Source organism: Pygocentrus nattereri, chromosome 11 (genome assembly GCF_015220715.1).
Source record: "Pygocentrus nattereri isolate fPygNat1 chromosome 11, fPygNat1.pri, whole genome shotgun sequence".
NCBI classification, from domain to species: domain Eukaryota; kingdom Metazoa; phylum Chordata; class Actinopteri; order Characiformes; family Serrasalmidae; genus Pygocentrus; species Pygocentrus nattereri.
In genome coordinates, this window is record NC_051221.1 from 40,895,362 (window position 1) to 40,916,652 (window position 21,291).

The 21,291-nt window shown below is 42.9% G+C and overlaps 1 protein-coding gene across 1 annotated transcript in view; it reads left to right on the forward strand.

Moving 5' to 3' along the window:
* The window catches only part of pdzrn4 (PDZ domain containing ring finger 4), a 71,464-nt gene extending 50,913 nt beyond the window's left edge, over positions 1 to 20,551 (forward strand). The window contains exons 2-8 of the mRNA XM_037542387.1: positions 971 to 1,218; positions 3,433 to 3,535; positions 11,828 to 11,926; positions 13,617 to 13,679; positions 16,577 to 16,678; positions 17,711 to 17,824; positions 17,920 to 20,551. Of these exons, the coding sequence (XP_037398284.1) occupies positions 971 to 1,218; positions 3,433 to 3,535; positions 11,828 to 11,926; positions 13,617 to 13,679; positions 16,577 to 16,678; positions 17,711 to 17,824; positions 17,920 to 19,494 (2,304 nt within the window). The 3' untranslated portion in view covers positions 19,495 to 20,551. The remainder of the gene's footprint in view (positions 1 to 970; positions 1,219 to 3,432; positions 3,536 to 11,827; positions 11,927 to 13,616; positions 13,680 to 16,576; positions 16,679 to 17,710; positions 17,825 to 17,919) is intronic.
* Positions 20,552 to 21,291: the final 740 nt, after the last annotated feature.

Genomic DNA, 21,291 nt, shown 5'->3' on the forward strand with positions numbered 1-21,291 from the left:
ACACTAAATTCCAAATTTGATGCCTTGAGGTCTGGACCTCAGACAGGTTAGTCTAACACCCACACTCGCAGATTATGCAGCCATGTTGTAGCACGTGCAGAATATGGTTTGCCACTGTCATGCAGCAATAAGCATGGAAGTCTCTGAAAAGACAGCATCTAAAAAGTAGAATATCTTGCTCCAAAATATGTATATATCTTTCAGCATTAATGATGCTTTTGCAGATTTGCGAGTGACCCATATCATGTGCACTAATGCACCCTCAGACTATGGCCAACCATGGCTTTTGAACTTTATGCTGGTAACAATTTGGATGGTCCAGTTCTTCTTTAGCCCAGAGAACATAATGTCCATAAACAATCTGATACACATTTCCACTGTGTACCAGTCCATTGGTTATTGTTGCCATATGACAACTTTCATTTGTGGCTACAGTAATAAGCAATGTTCATTGACAGCAGTTTGTCTAAGGATCTCCTGAACTGAATGTGGTGATATTCATCACGTACACATACTGAATTTTTAATACGGTGCTGTCTGAGGGCTTGAAGGTCATGGTTCAGTTATGTTTTTTCCCTTGCCTGATTGCTCACAGAACTTTTTCGATGAGCTCAGTCTAATAACGATGTTTGCTTCGTCCTTGCGCTTGCACAGTCTTCCCTGAATGCTCTTTTTAAGCACAGGCATGATGTATCAACGTTTCTGGAACTGAGGTTTGTATTTGATGGAATACTTTAGAGAAAAATCAGATTTTACCCCAAATGTAGTTGATCCGTCAAGAAATGTTTGATGTCTGAAGTTATGAGGCTAATGAAGCGAATAAGCAAATAAGTAATAGAAGCATTGGGCAAACTGCTTGCTTAGATCGTCAGTTGCTTTAACTAGTACCTGCTTGATTTTCTACAGTGTATCAGTAATACTCCACTGTTGCAGAGGTTTTTCTGATGCAGCTCGATTTTCTCTTTGGCAGGTAAATGGGCGTGACTTTTCGAAAACTGGGCATGAAGTGGCTGTTGAAGCAATGCGGAAGGAGCCCATTGTTGTCCAGGTATTACGGCGGGGTCCAACAGCCAGTAACCATGGCAACCTGCAAGAGGTTTGCGTGGTGGATGTGTGTACTCAGACGGACATCACGTTCGAGCATATTATGGCTTTGGCTAAAATGAGGCCAGCTACTCCGCCAGTGCCTGACATCTGCCCCTTTCTGCTGTCGGACAGGTACTCACTCTCATTACACTTATAAGAATGGTGCAAAGGTCAGAGACCACCCTTCATTTACTTCTGTACAAGTTATTAACCTTTCAGTGTCAAGAATAAAAGCGGAAAACGTGTGCATAACAGAAAACTTCACATAAGCCTCAACAACTAAATATAATTTTTTTAACATCCTTTCAGGCTCATAGTGTTGTTGTTGTTCTCACAGTGGAAGGATGGACAGAAACATCTGTGGATTTTTTCAGATCTGAAGCAGAAGTGAAGAAGGATTTTCTCCTCTCTCTCAAAGATCAGAGCTGTTTATCTGCTGGTGGCCTACCAGGTCTTGAAGCCCCATCTTTTAATCGTTTTTTTGAACTCCAATTTTGGAAACTTCTAGTCTTTCCACTTTTTTATCCTTTAACCGCCCTCAAGTGGATTATCACATATCCTCTCTGAAGATTCTCCTGAAAAACTAAAGCACTTATTGTTTCAGGTTCCAAGTTTGTCATTTGCGCAACGTGTCAGGACATTGTCTGATTCAAATTTTAAAAAATGAAGGGTGGTCTCTGAGTTTTGCACAGCACTCTTTATTAATCAAACATTACTGTGACCTCAGAATGAAAGATGGCGTTTTACTGATATCCTACAACGCATAACATTGAAAAGCTTTTAGTTTTGTAAGAGGTTGTGCTGAAGGAGCTACTCACCACTGTTGGAGAATTTTCTCTTTCTTTAAAGTCACTTTTCAGCATTTGCTTTTGAAGACAACTCAAAATATTCCCTTATCTTGGGCTTTTACAAGCCAACCTATGTTTTCTATATATATTCTATTGTTCTACTATTGCTTTTAATCATGAAATCATCTGGTATTGCAACCGATCCTATACCTCTGCCTGTGAAGGTAAAGCTGAAAGGTCCGACACATCAGCTTTATAGCTCATATATTGACGGACTCAGCACTTTGCTTGTTTAAAACCACTGAGTGAATCTTAATTTCACTACTCCGCTGCTGCATTGAGCTGTTTTTGAAAGCAGCGCATTTTCCATCAATACTATGGACTTGCGTTTAAGCCCTGCCGTCTTGCTGTGAATTCCTTCATTCCGGAGTATTTTCTAACGTGTGATACCCCCCTTCACTCAGCTAATATGATAAAGCTGCACCATGCCCTGCATGTAATTACCGCTGCTGCTAACTCTATTCACTGGCTTTAATAACGAGTTTACAGGGTGATTAAAAGCAAAATGGAGTGGCAAACAAGGTACACTTATCCATGGTCTGGTTATAACCTTCTACAGCAGCCAGACCAAACCAATTCGTCCTCTAAACTGGGCATTCTGTAATGAAGCATTCTTAGTCATGACCTGGGAAAAGAGAGAAATATCTGTGCAGTAATTGTAGTGTTTCCAACTGACCTCTGATCAGTGCATCTTTAAAGTAGATGGTGTTTAGAAGTAACATTTGAACCTTATCTGACTTGCTCTATGTGGCCCACTTCAATAGCTCACTATATAATTTACATTATTACTTATTAATAGCAAAATAGTTACTTAAAAATGAATATTAGTAAGTGAATAATTAATTTTAACATTGATAACTTAAAAGTAGGCCTATGGTTAAGTATTGGAGGAAAACTGCACAAGCACAGGCAGCATAACACTCGGGTTTTCATAGTAATTTTATAGCACACATTGTACCCGTTTAGCATTGTAAATGGTTCTAATATCCAGTAACGAACCTCTAAAACAATGCGTAAACTTTTTCTAGCACCCCTATGGGATTCTAGTAGTACACTCTCAAAAATGACGGCTCTTCAAGGGTTCTTTAGTAAAAGGCAGTGGCTCCGTATTCAACCATGAACGCTCAAAGAACCACTTGCACGATAAAATGTTCTCAAGATTCTCATACAATGTGATGTTTATGGTTCCGTGCAAAGCCTTTTTGGAAATGGTTCTGTATAGCACCAAAAAGGGTTCTGCTATTGTTACGATGTCAAGCTTGTAACAATAGAAGAACCCTCTTTGCACATGCTAACCTTCACCCTCCTAGCACTGGCGGCGCTATGATTAGAAGAGACGAAGCGAGTGGGTGGAATTGGGCAAAACTATGGAGAAAATTGGGGAGTGGGCAATCGCATAGATAGGTCGCATTTAAGAAAGGCTAGAAGGTCACGAGGGTCACCCTCTGCTTATGCACTCTCTCTCGTTATTATTATTTTTTTTGGTCTATCACTCTAGCTGTCATTCCATCCAGACAATGGAGCATGAGTACTTTGAGTGTCCAGAATACTTGTCCAACCCTCGGGCAGAAGTGGAACGGACAGATGAATTTGAGTATGAGGTATGTGTTGCATCCACCAGTCACCCTCATAACACTGTAAAGACGAATTAATGTCTGTTTATTAAACATCTATATGTTAAAAAAAAATATTCCATCGACTTTTAACTTAGTCTCTATCCGGAGTGCATGGCTTATTGTCATGGACAACAATATCGGCGTGTTTTCCTGTGTTTAGGAAAGAACTGAGAATCTGCCCAACTTCACATAATTAAAGCTTAAAGGAACAGGAACAGGACAATCAGATTTATATGATTTTTACTCACTCCAAATACAAATTTTGCTTCTGTAGATTAGCTAAAGGGACTGAAGACTCACCGAGCTAAAAAATACTGAAAGTCAATGGTCTCTCAACGTATTCTGTACACAACACTATCGGATTCACTTTTTTGAGGTGCCGTCTGTAAAATTACAAAAAATTACTAAAATGTGCAGCTGTACATTTTAGAATATTCTGTCAAAGACGTTGCTTGTAATGTTCAGGTGTAAAACTATCACCACTGACACAGAGAGTAACGGCTGGGAGCGAGGAGGTGGACGCATATGCGGAGATAAGCGACGTTTATTATGGGCAAATCCAGGTTCACATAGCCAACACGGATAGAACGGGGGCCAGACATGACAGACAAACCGGAATCACATAAACAATCAACACGATCAAACATCCAAACAGTTCAGACATCAAACAAAGATACTAACAACAGTACAAAGACCAGCGACCAGACAGGGGAAAACAGGCTTTAAATACATGAGGAACAGGCGGGAACACAGGTGGAAACAATCAGCGGTGGAGTCACGAAACAAGGGGGCTGGACTAAAAAAACAAAACAAAGAACACGCGGGCTGAACCGAACCACAACACGAACACATGGACAGGACCAGGAGGGGCCAGTCATGACACAGAGACCTTGCAAGGCTTTCTTGCTAGTTTGTAGCTCTTTGCCAAAAGCCACAGTTTCATACGTCTGCATCAGTAGAAAACCAGTGGTAACATACCAGACTACTAGTTAATGCTTTGTCCTGTTTAATTTCTTTCACTTTCACTTTGTCATTTGTTATGCAACATCTAACTCTCTATCATAAGCCAGTCTGAGATATTACAGTGGTAACAGTAAGTACCCGTGTAGTGATGTTTTACAGCACTACATCCTCTCAGAGGTGAAGGTGCATAAGTACCAGAAAGCGTTAAGAAGATAATAATGTAGTTCCAGTTTTATCTGAGATGTGTAAATAAGATCTGCCAGTTTACTAAATCTTTTTTTTACAAGTTTATCTTACTTATTGAAATAATTTGAAGAATATTATTTGAAAGTTTTGCATGTATTTGTGGAAAAGGTTTGAGTGACAGTGTCACGATTGACACCCCCCCCCCCCCCCCCCCCCACTAGTCATCCATGTGCTTTTGTTTTGGTTTCAGTCTTCCATGTGCTTTTGTTTACCTCTCCATGTGCTTTCTTCGTTTTGATTTTTCCCTGTCCTGCCCCCTTGTTTCTTGACTACGCCCTTCATCGTAACCACCTTTTTTCCACCTGTGTTATGTTAACCGTTGTAATTCCTGTAGTATTTGAGCCCTGTGTTTTCCCTAGTCCCTTGCTGGTCTTTGCTTGATGTGTAGTTCTGTGTTTCTGTACCCCGATCTCTCCGTGTTGGCTCCTTGACCCTGGACTGTTCTGACCCCGAATCTGGATTTGCCCTGAATAAATCTCACATATATGCGTCCGCCTCCTCGTCGCTCCCAGATGTTACAGACTGTTAACTTTTAGTGTTTGTCAGCATCATGAGCTAAACAAAAGAAGATTTACTGTATTTAGAGAAGGTGGAAAATAAAAAAATGTGATTTCGCAAACCTTTTTTAAAATACATTTTTTTTTTACAATTTCCCTCCATTTTTGGTGCCTGAAATGCCAGTATATCCATAGAGTTGGCTGGCAATGCTTCAGATCTGCTGTTTTTCTTTCTATTCCTTTACTAAGCTACTACAAACTATTGAAACAAGCCATTTTAAATTAAAACACTTCACTTAAGGTTATCATCTAACAGTCTAAGCATTGGATCTCTCATTAGGAGATCACATGTTTGTTCCCCAGTGATGCCACTGCATCTTTGGTCAGGAGTCCAAGACAGCACAATTGGCCTCACTCCCGCTGGGTGGGTAGGGTGGCGCTTCATGTGTATCAGAGGAAGCACCTGCTAGACTTCACTCTCCCAGAATGGCAGCATTTTACAAAGTTTTGATTTTGTCCATGAAAGTGTAAAAAAATACAGACAGAGTTGAGCAACTGCTCACCGGCTATTTTAAGTGTATTTACAGTAAACATGTTTGTTATTTTCTAGATGCAGGGAAACGCTTCAGAGTTGATGTCTGTAAAAATCATGTCTGTGTAGATAGCAACGAGACGAGACTGAAAAACGTGGGGGTTTTCCTTTAAAAAGGCATATATCCCATCTTTTGGAGAAAGTCCCTTCCACTCTGGGTCTTCCTCATCAGACTGAGCTGTTTCACTCCATGCATGATGGTACTTCTGTCTGTCTGTCATGGATATGCTCCCCTCGCTGGGCCGAGGAGGCGCTAATGTCTTTCTTGCGAGTGCATTTTTAATAGAAGCTTATATTCAAGGTTATATGTGAAAAAGTAGTGCTGTGATGCAATACAGACAAAATACGTTCTGGATTAAGGGGTATTATTAATCCTTTTCTGTCCAACAGCTGAGGAAATACCAGTCAGTGAATGCATAGTCTGAAACACTGGATGCTTTGAAGAGATTATGAGTTATTGCTGAGCTTAGGAGACAGATCAATACTGAGCCACATTAAAGCTGGCAATGATGAATATCCTTCAGCGTGATTATTGGCATTCGTCCAGATCTGAAATAGAGAACAGCTCTCATACTTACTCCTTAGAGATAAAACATAATGCCATGGAGTTTTCCAAAGCGCTGTAAACCTGAGATTATCCTACCTCTCGGTTCTGCGGTGTGTTTTCCATCCACTTAATATGACCACAGCACTAGCCTGCCTTTGATGAACTTACTTTTAAAAGCTGCATCCTCACATTTATTATACATGTGTAAATGTACAGTTATAGGAAAAAGTTTGGGCGCCCCAGTCGAAAGACAAATGAGTCTTTTGAAACACATCCTCTATGGAGAACACACTTCGGCACATTTTAATGTTGAATTAATGTTTATTTAATGAGTTTAATATATATAATTTACTGAATTTTAACCTGTTCAGTCGCTTATTAACACAGATAGCTAATCAGCCAATCACACGGCCGCAACTCACTGCATTTAGGCATGTATGTCAAGACAACCTGCTGAAGTGCAGACCGAGCATCAGAACGGGGAAGAAAGGGGATTTAAGGGACTTTGAACGTGGCGTGGTTGTTGGTGCCAGACGGGCTGGTCTGAGTATTTCAGAAACTGCTGATCTGCTGGGATTTTCACACACAACCATCTCTAGGGTTCACAGAGAACGGTCCGGAAAAGAGGAAATATCCAGTGAGCGGTCAGTTGTGTGGACGAAAATGCCTTGTTGCTGTGGAGAACAGTTGACAGTAGTGGGTATCACATTTGGCTCCTCCCACTCCTCCATGTGCTTTTTGTTTACTTTTGATCTTCCATGTACATTTGTTTTGGTTCAGTCCAGCCCCCTTGTTGTCTGACTCCACCCCTGATTGTTACCACCTGTTTCCCACCTGTCCCTCGTCTTGCCTCTGATATATAAGCCCTGTGTTTGCCTTGGTCTTTGCTGGATGTTTGCTGGATGTTCTGTTCAAAGTTCTGTTCAAAGTGTTTGTATTGTTTGAAGAGTTCTGTTTATTTCTGGTCTGTTTGGAGTTCTGTGTTCATTTTGTCATGTCTGTCCCTCCTGCTCTCCGTTTTGATCATCTGACCCTGGACTGTTTTGACCATGACCCTGGATTTGCCCATAATAAGTCACTTATCTCAGCACATGCACCCGCCTCATCGCTCCCACCGTTACAGTGGGCGACTTTCCTTTTTGCTCTTTTCCTACTGGATACTAGGGATCCATTGATGTTCTGGCCGATCAGATAACTCTACCGATCTGAAATATGTTCTTTAAAAGCTACTAAGGTACTGCTGTAACTAATAAAGCAAGTTGTTTTAACCCCTAAAACGATCAGGGCCCACCACCAGGCCCAAAGTTTTATTACACACTTTCTTTAACCTCAGAATAGCTCAACCAGTTTGCATTGAAGTCCTTGTAGGTACTGAATGATAAGCATTAGTATTTATTAATACTGTAATTTTAAGGAGTTCATTGAATTAATTTAGTTATGATGACCATCTAAAAGTAAAAGTCATAATCAAACTCCACTTTTCTAACTTAAAAAAAACTAAGTAACCTGGTCGAACTTCTAATATTACTTTATTTTACGAGGATTATTTTACTATTTGGGTACATTTTCATCTAAAAGACCAAACCAAATTGAATCTGACTGGGGTGCACAAACTTTTGCATTTGAATGTATGTGTGCATACGCTTGTGTGGATATGCATATGTATGTATAATTATTTGTACGTGTGTATGCATGTGTATACATTTGCGTGTGTGTGAGTGAGAGAGAGAGGGAGAGAGAGAGGGAGGGAGAGGGAGAGAGAGAGACAGAGAGAGAGGGAGAGAGAGAGACAGAGAGAGAGGGAGAGAGAGAGAGAGAGGGAGAGAGAGAGAGAGAGGGAGAGATAGGGAGAGATAGGGAGAGAGAGAGACAGAGAGAGAGAGAGGGAGAGAGAGGGAGAGATAGGGAGAGAGAGAGAGAGGGAGAGATAGGGAGAGAGAGAGACAGAGAGAGAGAGAGAGAGAGAGGGAGAGAGAGAGACAGAGAGAGAGAGAGAGAGAGGGAGAGAGAGAGACAGAGAGAGAGGGAGAGATAGGGAGAGAGAGGGAGAGATAGGGAGAGAGAGAGACAGAGAGAGAGAGAGAGAGAGAGCGAGATAGGGGGAGAGAGAGAGAGAGACAGAGAGAGAGACAGAGAGGGAGAGAGAGAGAGAGGGAGAGAGAGAGAGAGGGAGAGATAGGGAGAGATAGGGAGAGAGAGAGACAGAGAGAGAGAGAGGGAGAGAGAGGGAGAGATAGGGAGAGAGGGAGAGATAGGGAGAGAGAGAGACAGAGAGAGAGAGAGAGAGAGGGAGAGATAGGGAGAGAGAGAGACAGAGAGAGAGAGAGAGAGAGATAGGGAGAGAGAGAGACAGAGAGAGAGAGAGAGAGAGAGAGAGAGAGAGGGAGAGAGAGAGAGAGAGATAGGGGGAGAGATAGGGAGAGAGAGAGACAGAGAGAGGGAGAGAGAGGGAGAGGGAGAGAGAGAGAGAGAGAGAGAGAGAGAGAGGGAGAGAGAGCGAGCACATATGTGTTTCGCTGTGTTGTGCCGGCGGCTGGTTCTGATATATGGCCGTACAGTCAGACTGCTGAGTGGTAAATGGGTCGTTTCTGGTCCAGTGAACAGGCTCAGGGTTGTTAGCGCTCCAGAGCTGTCAGCTGTGACTAAATGGTGTCCTAAGACAAATGAACGTCACTCAAACACAGCACTGTCCTTACCCTTCAGTGTGAGGATGGCAGTGCTGACATGCCCCCTCATTTCTCTGCCTGATTAATTCAGTGCTCAGACATGCTGTAGGTACTGAATGATAAGCATTAGTATTTATTAATACTGTAATTTTAAGGAGTTCATTGAATTAATTTAGTTATGATGACCATCTAAAAGTAAAAGTCATAATCAAACTCCACTTTTCTAACTTAAAAAAAACTAAGTAACCTGGTCGAACTTCTAATATTACTTTATTTTACGAGGATTATTTTACTATTTGGGTACATTTTCATCTAAAAGACCAAACCAAATTGAATCTGACTGGGGTGCACAAACTTTTGCATTTGAATGTATGTGTGCATACGCTTGTGTGGATATGCATATGTATGTATAATTATTTGTACGTGTGTATGCATGTGTATACATTTGCGTGTGTGTGAGTGAGAGAGAGAGGGAGAGAGAGAGGGAGGGAGAGGGAGAGAGAGAGACAGAGAGAGAGGGAGAGAGAGAGACAGAGAGAGAGGGAGAGAGAGAGAGAGAGGGAGAGAGAGAGAGAGAGGGAGAGATAGGGAGAGATAGGGAGAGAGAGAGACAGAGAGAGAGAGAGGGAGAGAGAGGGAGAGATAGGGAGAGAGAGAGAGAGGGAGAGATAGGGAGAGAGAGAGACAGAGAGAGAGAGAGAGAGAGAGGGAGAGAGAGAGACAGAGAGAGAGAGAGAGAGAGGGAGAGAGAGAGACAGAGAGAGAGGGAGAGATAGGGAGAGAGAGGGAGAGATAGGGAGAGAGAGAGACAGAGAGAGAGAGAGAGAGAGAGCGAGATAGGGGGAGAGAGAGAGAGAGACAGAGAGAGAGACAGAGAGGGAGAGAGAGAGAGAGGGAGAGAGAGAGAGAGGGAGAGATAGGGAGAGATAGGGAGAGAGAGAGACAGAGAGAGAGAGAGGGAGAGAGAGGGAGAGATAGGGAGAGAGGGAGAGATAGGGAGAGAGAGAGACAGAGAGAGAGAGAGAGAGAGGGAGAGATAGGGAGAGAGAGAGACAGAGAGAGAGAGAGAGAGAGATAGGGAGAGAGAGAGACAGAGAGAGAGAGAGAGAGAGAGAGAGAGAGAGAGGGAGAGAGAGAGAGAGAGATAGGGGGAGAGATAGGGAGAGAGAGAGACAGAGAGAGGGAGAGAGAGTGAGAGGGAGAGAGAGAGAGAGAGAGAGAGAGAGAGAGGGAGAGAGAGCGAGCACATATGTGTTTCGCTGTGTTGTGCCGGCGGCTGGTTCTGATATATGGCCGTACAGTCAGACTGCTGAGTGGTAAATGGGTCGTTTCTGGTCCAGTGAACAGGCTCAGGGTTGTTAGCGCTCCAGAGCTGTCAGCTGTGACTAAATGGTGTCCTAAGACAAATGAACGTCACTCAAACACAGCACTGTCCTTACCCTTCAGTGTGAGGATGGCAGTGCTGACATGCCCCCTCATTTCTCTGCCTGATTAATTCAGTGCTCAGACATGCTGTAACTTTTCATTGCATCCATTTAATTTGTGGCCAAAAAATGCGGGAAGGAACTGCTGTCCTGCATATCTTATCTCACGCCATGGTGTAAACATTTTATTATTGCTGATTTTTTTTTGCACTCTTAGATCTCAAGATTTTGATCATGAGATTAAAGTCTCAGAATGATCAATATGTCTTTAAAGCGTTTTTCAAAAGCTCTCCGCGCTACTGAGAAGGGATTAAATGCCATTACAGCTTTATTCCCAAGGAACTCTGTTGTGGCTCTGGTTTAAGCATGTTAGAAATTATTTCATTCCTATTACCACTCATGCAAATAATAAACGTGCTCATTAAGCGATTTAGAATGTACGTGCAGCATCTAAACATCACTCACTGCTGCCTTTTAAAAGTTTAAGTCTAAAGTCTATTGAAATATAATGAAAGCAGGTAAACACAAACCCACATAACAATCTTTAGGCCTTTTTTTATACTTCAGTTCATTTCAATTGCTGTCTGCTTACTGAACCTGCTTAACCTCGTATTTAAAAATCATTCAATGAAACATGGATGGATGGATGGATGGATGGATGGATGGATGGATGAAAGGGTACGAGAGTGGATGCTAGATGGATAGATAAATGGTAGACAGATGAGTGCATATGGATAAGTGGATAGATGGATGATTACATGACGCTTCAGTGGATAGATGGATGGATGGATGGATGGGTGGATGAGTAGATGACAGATGAGTGGACGGATGTATGAAGGGAAGGGAGGATCAGTGGATGGATGGGAAGATGAGTATGTAGATACATGAATGTACAGATGATTGTTAGATGGATAAATAGATGAATAAATGGATGGATGGATGGATGGATGGATGGATGGATGGATGGATGGATGGATGGATGATGGATGAGTTGATGGGTAGTTAGATAAGCGGATGGATGAGCAGGTGGATGCATGCATAATGAATTAATAGATGGACATGGATGGATGGATGGACTACAATGAGTGGATGGATGGATGGATGGATGGATGGATGGATGGATGGATGGATAGGTGAGTAGATGATGGATGAGTGGAGGGGTAGTTAGGTAAGTGGATGGATGGGTAGGTGGATGCACGGATGGATGAGACGATGGATGGGCAGATGAGTGGATGAATCAAAAAATGGATGGATAGATATATATCTGAGTAGAAGGATGGGCAGATGAGTGGATGTATGGATGGACAGATGAATAAATTATTCGTGGTACTTTCTGTTTCAGGAGGTTGAGTTGTGTCGTCTGAACAGTCAGGAGAAGTTGGGGCTCACTCTCTGCTACAGGACGGATGACGAGGAGGACACTGCTATCTACGTCAGCCAGGTGACCGACTCCAGCTGACATTCATCGCATGTACACTCATACAAGGAGTCAGCTGATCGCGTTCATCAAACAAAATCAAGCTCAGCTCAGCAGAAGATGAAAGGATCTGAAATGTATTAGCTGTCAGATTTCATCTAGACGGCAAAGGCACCACACTCCCAGATTTAAATATAATCAGCATTTAAATATAATCCACACACATCTCACGGCAGGTCTTATAAAAGCATGACTTTCTGTCTGATTGTTTCTCTGGGCGCTGAAATGATCTCACTTCTTTTCCATATAATGTAGATCATGAAAACGATACAGCACATGCTTATCCGCACGAGAAAGAACAGAGAAAACCAGGCAACCACACAGATAAGGGCAGAGAATCTGGATTATATGATGCATTTTTGGAAGTCTGGGTCTATTTCAGGCTATAGTGAACAGCATAGTTGGTGGAAGGTCTAACGCAACCCATCAAATGAATTCCAGCCACTGAATTAATCCAAGCGTAGATTCTGCATTCCAGTCAGGTAATTAAAAGATAAGCCGTAGTTCTTTCTGATGCAACCTTATTGTTTCAGAACAGCACATCGGCACAGTAAAACTGAAGGGGCTTCGTTTGGCGAGTCTCAGCGACAAGTTTCCGGTTTTTCAAAGACAGAAGTCTAATTATCTGCTAAGACTGAGCCAGGCATGGAGAGAGGAAGTGAAGTCTGAAATGCGATTCCCGCCCCTTCCCTTTCTGCGTTTTAATTGATGATTTTAATTGCTGGAGAATGATACCCCACTCGTCTCCAACAGCGGGCAAAATGGAGCGGTGGTCCTTGGCATTATTTTCTACACATTAACCACGAACAAAGGAGGAAAGGAGTAGGAAATGCAGCCTAGTGGAAGAACTTGTCTCTTGTTGAGCTCAGATAGCTTGCCGTTACACCAACAGAAACTCTTTGAGATATGTAAATACAGCATACCTTACATCAAACTGGCTCCGGCAGCACCTAAAACAGGTTGTTTTTGACTCTGTCAGATCCCTGGCAGAAAGCGGATCGTAAACAACCTACCAACCTACAGAGATGTTCTATTTATACACCTCTAAGGGAGAGGAAAGCGGGGGATATGCTAATGTTTCTCATTAAAAATGCATGTATGTATATGATGTTTGTGTCACCGCTCGGCGGTGGTTCTCTGGTTTTCTCTGTTTTTCCTCACTTTTCAGTATCTCTTTCATGATCTGAATTATAGAGATCATTTCAGGGCCCGACGCCAAATAAACACACGCAGAAAGTCCATAAGCCCCTCCGTTGCGATGTGTGAAAATACAGACGTTGATTTTATTCAAATCTAGAATTGTAGCCTATATTAAGCGTGACAACCAGCCTGTTTCGGTCTCTTTCATCATGATCTTTGCCTGATTTTCATTCGTTTGAAGAAAACAATCAGCTGTCTCTTTTTTCCCACAGAAAGATCAGTGCACAAAGCAACAGCTGAGGTTTTCTTTTGATTAAAAGGTGATGTTTCACCACTGAACATGAAGAACGGAACAAGCAAGGAGTACACCTGTACAGATAACAGTGGCCGATGCCAAAAATAAACATAACAATGAAACAAATGCCATGAAAGACTAACAAACTACCTCAGAGTGGAATTTGATAACGGACAGTGGCCGTATGAACTGATGGAAGCTTTATGGGATCTCTTCTAGGTCGGCCCCAACAGCATAGCCGCCAGAGATGGACGCATCAGAGAGGGCGATCGGATTTTACAGGTGAAGCTCCTACTGGTATAACAGGAAATGCACAGATGTTAGCTTGCTTGTAACATGTATACACAATTATTCACAGCTGCCATACAATTTAATTCATTTAAATTTAATTAATAATGATTTGGAAGTCGCACTGTGCATTTTATTTTCTTCAGAAATATTGAGTTTGTTTATATGCACTCAGTAATCCAATCATATAATCAGATTTCTGGTTTTATTCAAACAGTCATATCAACAGCACACTCAGATTTCTTAGATCAGAGTAAGGTCTAGAAATTCAGTTAAGGAATCTGAGAAAGAGCTGGATTTGAGCTCAGGAATCAGATTCCTCAGTACGACTACACTTTCTTTCGGATTTCTCAGTCTGCACATGTGTGAACACAGACGGCGGTACCAGAAAGCAAGCATCTATTCCGCCGAGATGGCAGCAAAACACTCGAGCTGAAAAGAACTAAGTGTTAAATTAAGGATCGAAACATTCTTCAACTTGCAGAAGATTTACGTTCATGTGGCTCAGTGTTTAAAACAAAGCTACCGCATGAAGTTGGAGTTTTACGTCACGTCTACTTCTGTGAGTTTATTGGCTTGTTGCACAAAACAGAAATCTGATTACAGCCTGACTCATATACATCCAGCGTTTCCCATTATCTGCTTGCTCAAGTGCGTGTAAACGGACTGATCGGATGACTGACAAAATCTGATTTTCTGAAGTTATCAGATTATTAAGTGCATGTAAACGCACTCAATGATGGAATATATTGCCGCTATCTAAAGAAAAAACATTTTTTTGTTCATTTTTCCTCATCATTTCATTTCATGGCATCATTGCAGATGGAAGTCATATTGCGTAAAGATATCATGATGAATGGACCAGCAGAGTGTTTTTGCCTTCTCCTGCAAAGTTACTATTTTGGACATTCTCGTTTTTCTTTGGACGGCGATGATATACTGATGAAAATGTGTCTGGATTTTTGTCTTTGTAGGTGTGCAAACAAGGCAGTTTATAGGTGTTTTTCCAAGTTCAGAACACATGGTCCTAGTATGAGTGTAGCCTGATAGTAGATCTGAACTCTAAGAACTGTGGAGTTCTGAGCAGCTCCTGCATGGAGCTTGAAGGCCAGACAGAACCCACCATGAATGCTGGAAGGACTGACATAGATCTGAGGAAGAGAGAGGAGGTGGAGCGGTGGTGGGAATGATCAAAACATCACATGAAACAGAAGATAGAGATGGGAATTTATTGTACGCTAGATTGGAAGAAAAATGATCTTCTCCCCAAAATTCTGCTATTTTCCAGTTTTTACAGCAGGGGTTTTTCACCCCTCCCAATTTGCCCCCGTTGCTCACTAGCAGCCCAATGCGATCACAACATTTTACACTAAAGTGCGAAGCATCCGACTTTGTTTTCAATTTCAACTGTCCAAATCAACTTTCAGCAGAATGGCTATTAGTGTTGTAACTCAGAGAACCTGTCAAGGTAAGGTGGTTATCTGGGTGATGGGTACCCTGTCATTAGCAGTACATTTGTTTTTACCACATGGTGCGATAGGGTGTTTTTCATTTTTCCCATGTAGACAGACACTTTAGACCTAGAGTCATTATTTAGACATATCACAGATTACAAGATGACACCTTGGTGACCCTCGGTCATCGACACTATAGAGCAGGTTTGTAAACCCTTTGCAATTATCAGGATTCTCTGCATTATCAGATGATCCTTGGTTGTCTTCCATTTATTTGAAGGTTCTACATCTTTGTAGGACGTCCTCTAATAGGGAGAGTATTGACAGTGCTGAATTTATTACATTAGCCTGATCAATGGAAACCCAAGTCTTTAGGAATCCTTCAGTAACTCGCGACAGCATTTCTTGGTCCTCTGAAATCTCCATTGTTTTGGCCATATTGCGCTCGCAGGTGACTAAAACTGTGTGTGTTTTACTTTATATGGAAAACTCACACCTGAACTGTTTGGAACACTTGACACCAGTGTATCATCTTTTCATTGCTTCCAGACTCCAAAGACTCATATACTTTCACTGTCAATGGGTCAAAAACATGAATTCAGCAAAATACGTCACGTGTTGTTTCTTAGAGAAGACGATTGTCTTGATTTATTATAGCAAATCGATAAGGAGAAGATCACATTTTACACATTCATGCAGAAACCGGTATTCCGAAGGGTGTCTCACAATTGCGCCTTTGAGACATCCTGTTGTTCAGCAAGCTGTGCATGTATGAATTGCAGCTGTTGGTTTCTTTGACCGTTTCAGTCTGTAGAGCTTCAATGCTCCAAGCTGGTGTACATAAATATTCAGGAAAAAGCAGAGGATATATATGGCATGGGGTGATTATAGGAAAAGAGAGAGAAGGCAGGAGATTCAGGATTGTTACTTTGAAGGAAAATGAGTAGATGGACTCAAAGTGAGTTGTGAGTCCCATGAATTTCTCGCTCTCTCTTTTTGGCTCGCTCTTGCTCCTCACCCCATTATCTCTTTGTGACAGTCCCATTACTCTATACAGGAAGAGATGAACGCCACCTGTCAGGGTTTGGTTAATTGTGTGTCTGAACTTGCACTGCTAGGACGCTTTTATGAATGCTCGGACTCCCGAGGCTGAGGTGGCTCCTTCTAATCGATGCACAGCCACTCTTGCTGTAAATATATAATTGACTGTGGGTTCTTATCTCAGGATGGGGGCCGTATATGTGTGTGTGCATGTGTGTGTGTTTGTCAGCTTGGGTTTATTTGGGTGGGGAGTGAAGCTTTGTTCCACTTCCCTCACTGATGTGGTGCATTTCGCATAGTATTGGTAGTCCATCATTATCTTTCTGTGTGTGTGTGTGTGTGTGTGTGTGTGTGTGTGTGTGTGTGTGTGTGTGTGTGTGTGTGTTTTTTTTCCAGATAAATGGCTGTGATGTCCAGGACAGGGAGGAAGCTGTGGCTCTTCTCTCTAATGAAGACACCAAGAACATTGTATTATTAGTTACCAGGCCAGAGGCACAGGTGAGCTACCAGCCATTGTCCCAGACCATGAGCTCTCTTGGTACTTCCTTCCATGGAACAGACGCAATTGTGATCAGTCTTGAAAGCTAATGGATCAGAGAGCAGAGCTCAGCTCTGACTGGACAGTGATTACATGTTGTGGTGACATGACTCCTGTCTTAAAGGAAATCGCATTCACTTCTGACACAAATTAGTTTGCATTTGTATTCAAATTCATGCATTTCTTAAAAAGTAAAACCCAGTTAATTGTTTTTTTTTTTCAGTAAAGAGTTTTAAGGGAATTAAAATACACACTAGTGAACACACACACTAGGGGGCAGTGAGCACACTTACCCGGAGCGGTGGGCAGCCCTATCCACAGCGCCCGGGGAGCAATTGGGGGTTAGGTGACTTGCTCAAGGACACCTCAGTCATGAAGTGTCATCACTGGGGATCGAACCAGCAACCTTCCGGTCACAGGGCCAGATCCCGAACTTCCAGCCCACGACTGCCCCCCAATTTAATAAAGGTTTTGCTTTGATTAGTTAAATTAGGTATGCACGTCCCTGGAGACCATTTTCTTTATGGTGTACTACAGGGTCCTGTACCAAGTCCACTTTTATTTTCATTGTTCATGCTACTGTTGGGTTATGGTACAGTTATTTATTTTCTTTTTAAATCTATTTTTATCTACCTTTTTATTTTCATCAAACAAAAATAACTATTTGGATTTTATCCTATTTTTGCCTGACATTGTGTTATTTACACTGTCTTACTGTTTTATGCAAATATACACAATTAGCATTTAAAATGTCCCCAGTAGTCTATTTCCTCTTACTTCTATCTCACTTGCCTGTTTCTAAGTGTTCAAATTTGCAACCATTTAGCATGTAAAGTAAATGTTCCTTATAGAAACATTTAATGGTATCTCTCAGAACATTTTCATCCAATATTTACTCATATTTACTCAATTATGCTAGAGCAACATATGGTGCGGTGCTCAAAGCAATAGGGCCTGCAGAGAGTTAATCTAGTGATTGTCTCTTCTTCCAGATGGATGAAGCCTGGTTGGATGAAGAGCACCATGACTTCCTGGAGGAGCTAAAGATGGAAATTCTGGAGGAGCGGAGAAAAGAAGATGTCTTTCAGACAGCAAGTGATAAGCAAGTGAGTAGCACTACATGAACCCGAGCAGATGATTCATGCCCCTTTTCAAAGAACCCTTCCAGCTGAACCTCACACCCATGTGTGTTTCTTTGTAGTCCAAGATGCCAGATGAGGATGAAGCCACCTGCTCCTCCACCCTGCAGGATAAAGGCAGTGGGATGAGACATGGGCGTGATGAGTGCTCCAGACCTCATGTCCAAAAAAGGACTCCAAAGCGTATGCAGCACCAATGGGAGGTGGAGCCACATCTGGTTGCCACCAGCCCAGCCAATCAGGAGCTGAGCCAAGAGGGTGAACGTAGTGAGGCTGGAGTGGAATGTGATCATTTCCAGCAGCTTCTGCAACTGAAGTGCCAGATCCGGAATGAAGGCGAGTGTGGCCTGGTGTACCGGCGCAGCAGCACCATCGAGTGCAGTCTGACAGAGCAGGCCGGCAGAGGAGGTGTGGAGCGTGAGCTGCGTATGCTGAATGAGGAGCTACGCAGCATTGAGCGTAAGTGCCAGAGCATCATGCAGGCCCACCAACTGCGCAGAAGCAAGCGGGAAATACCTAGAGGAGACAAGGATAGTAGGACTCGCCGGGCCAAGCTGGAAGATATCAATGAGCAGCCTGAGAGGACGCAATGTGAGAAGCTGAGGGACAAGGACAGCTCAAGTGCATACAACACAGCAGAAAGCTCACGATCCACTCCTTTGGGCACCGAAGGTTCGCCTGACCACTCTCTGCAAAGTTGCATCCACCAAACCAATCAGAGGAACTTGCGCAGTGGCAGTGCAATTCATACTCAGGGGGTATCTTGCGGTAGCCCCTTAACTTCCCACAGCTGCCCTGCTTATCGTCATACCTCACCCACTCATGGCAATCTCACCTTTGATAACACTATTCATGCTAACTCCACTGCACCGCTACAGACCCCAATCACCAGTCCTGGGTCGCAAGGTCCAGGCCAGGCTCTGTCCAGCAGCCTGGAGCAGAGTCCTAGCAATCCATCGGAGTCAGACCCAGCCCTTCCGGCTGACGATGAGCGGCATGATTGGTCGAGGAGCCGAAGCCGGGCAGCCCCTGGAGGCAGCCACCCCTCTCCTTACCACCCCAACACCAGTCATTACCAGGGCTACATGCAGCTCCTCCAGCAGCACTCATCCTCCTCTCTAGAATACTCTCAGAGCCAGCTAAGTTTGTTGAGCCTCCGTGGACGGCCCTCCCCTCCTCAGCCCGGTAGGCTGGAATGGAAGGTAAAGGTCCGGGCAGACGGGACTAGGTATGTGGCACGGCGTCCTGCTCGGGATCGGATCCTGAGGGAACGGGCTCTTCGGATCCGCGAGGAGCGCAGCAGTGGCATGACGACAGATGACGATGCTGCCAGTGAGCTGAAAATGGGCCGCTACTGGAGCAAAGAAGAACGAAAGCAGCAGCTGGCGAGGGCCAGGGAGCAGCGACGTCGCCGTGAGTTCATGCAACGCAGCCGGCTGGAGTGTCTAAAAGAGGCTGCTGGAACGTCAGGAGCAGAAGTCAGCATCCTGGAACTGAGCCACAAGAAGATGCTGAAAAAGCGCAACAGGAAAATCTTGGACAACTGGATGACCATTCAGGAACTGATGAGTCATGGGGCCAGAGCACCCGAGGGCACCAAAGTGCACAATGCCTTCCTGTCTGTCACCACCGTGTAGGGGTCCAAGCTCTGAATCAGTGATTTCTAACTCTGGTGCCGGTACATTTTGAGTGTTGCTCTAACGTGATCCTGCAAATCAGCTAATTAACAAGTCCTTCCTTTGTAGAAGATGGTACGTTAGATCAGGTAAACGCTAAAGCAGGGGTGCTCTAGGACCAGATCTAGGAAGCACTGATCTAGACTAAGGCTCCGCATTCACTCTGTGCTACTACCTTTTGCACTGACCTCCTTCCAAATGACAGTTTTCTATTGTACAAAAGGCGATATTTTTCATGTTTTTGTATTACACCTTGTAAAGACCTTTCAGACCTTGTTTCAAATCAGACATGACTGTGATGAATGTTCAATCTTTTTTTTTTTTTTTTTTTATATATATTAACTGGAAGTATTTGACCACTACAGACCTCTCTGTCTTTTTTCTACAAGTGCATAAGACTGCCATTTTAAAATTAGGTTTCAAACACTACTGTACAGTGCTTGGCACCTTAACGTTACTGCCCTTTACGAAGTCCTGTGTGTTTCAAAGTACTTGAATTTTCAGTATGGGTTTATGCAGCCGCTCTCAAATGTCCTGTAAATACACCTTTTTCCTTCATGTTAACCTCTAAGTAAGTGAAGTTCTTTGTTTGAACTTGAATGGTTTACAAAGATCAAAAGCTTTTTCATATGGTATGACAATACCATTATCATGCAGTATTTATGATAACTTCCCATTGTTCTGTAGCTAATTGATTGTACATTGATTATATACAGTATAGTTTTTCCACCTCTGATGCCAAATACAGTAATTAGCTGTATTCCTGAATGATAATGGTACTGAGACTCTGAAACTCTGAGGTTTTTTTTTTATCAATTCTGAATTTTATCACTGTTGTTGTGCCTAAGGATCTGGTGCTTTCCACTGTCTGCAATGACTCATTTTTCTACTATACATTGTGGTGAACAAATGTGCATTTTTGCTAACTTATTGATCCTCAACTTGTAGCTATTTCCAGTGTAGTTGGCCACTTTGCAGCCAGGTCAACATATTCTAAGTGTACTACTTGGATAATAAATTATTGGTATAAAACTCGAAGACGTTGTGCATTATTTTCCATAATACTAGAAAGTTTCATTGTTGATTTACTGCAAATATGATGAACCAAGTCACGTCAATCATTTGTTGATTTCCTGATTGAACTGACTGAGCTGGAGCTCCAGCTCCAGAGCGCCTAACAGCATTCCAATTATGACCTGAAGCGATGACGACTTTGGCGTTTGCTGTATTCCTACCTCTGCCAAAATGCTATCCATGTCACTATCGTCTAACTCACATCACGCCCGACAAATTCAATCGAGCACGGCTGTCTTTTATCATGAAAGGGATTCCCCAGCTGAGGAGCCCATTCTCTCGCTCATTATTTTGGGTTAGAAGGGATGAAAGCGGAGGAGCTTGGCTCTCATGAATTCTTAAAGGGAGAAATGACTGGCTCAGTGTGTTGAATCCTGGAGGAGATACTTCAGTACCTCAAATTAAAACAGCAGAAACGTATGTGCTCAAGCACATCATAAACCACATGAACGAAATGCTGGTTTAATGTAACTGTTTTCATTGGGGGTGATCTAGTGCTTATTTGAGAGGAAACATCCAAAACAGATGACTGAAGAATATACAGAAACCCCTTTAAGGCAAGTTGACTCTCATGCTCTATGAAAGCTGTCCCAGAACCAGAGCTGGACGAAGTACACAAATCATGTACTAGAGTTAAAGTTGAGACCCCCAAGGTAAAATATTCCTCCAGTAAAAGTACATCTC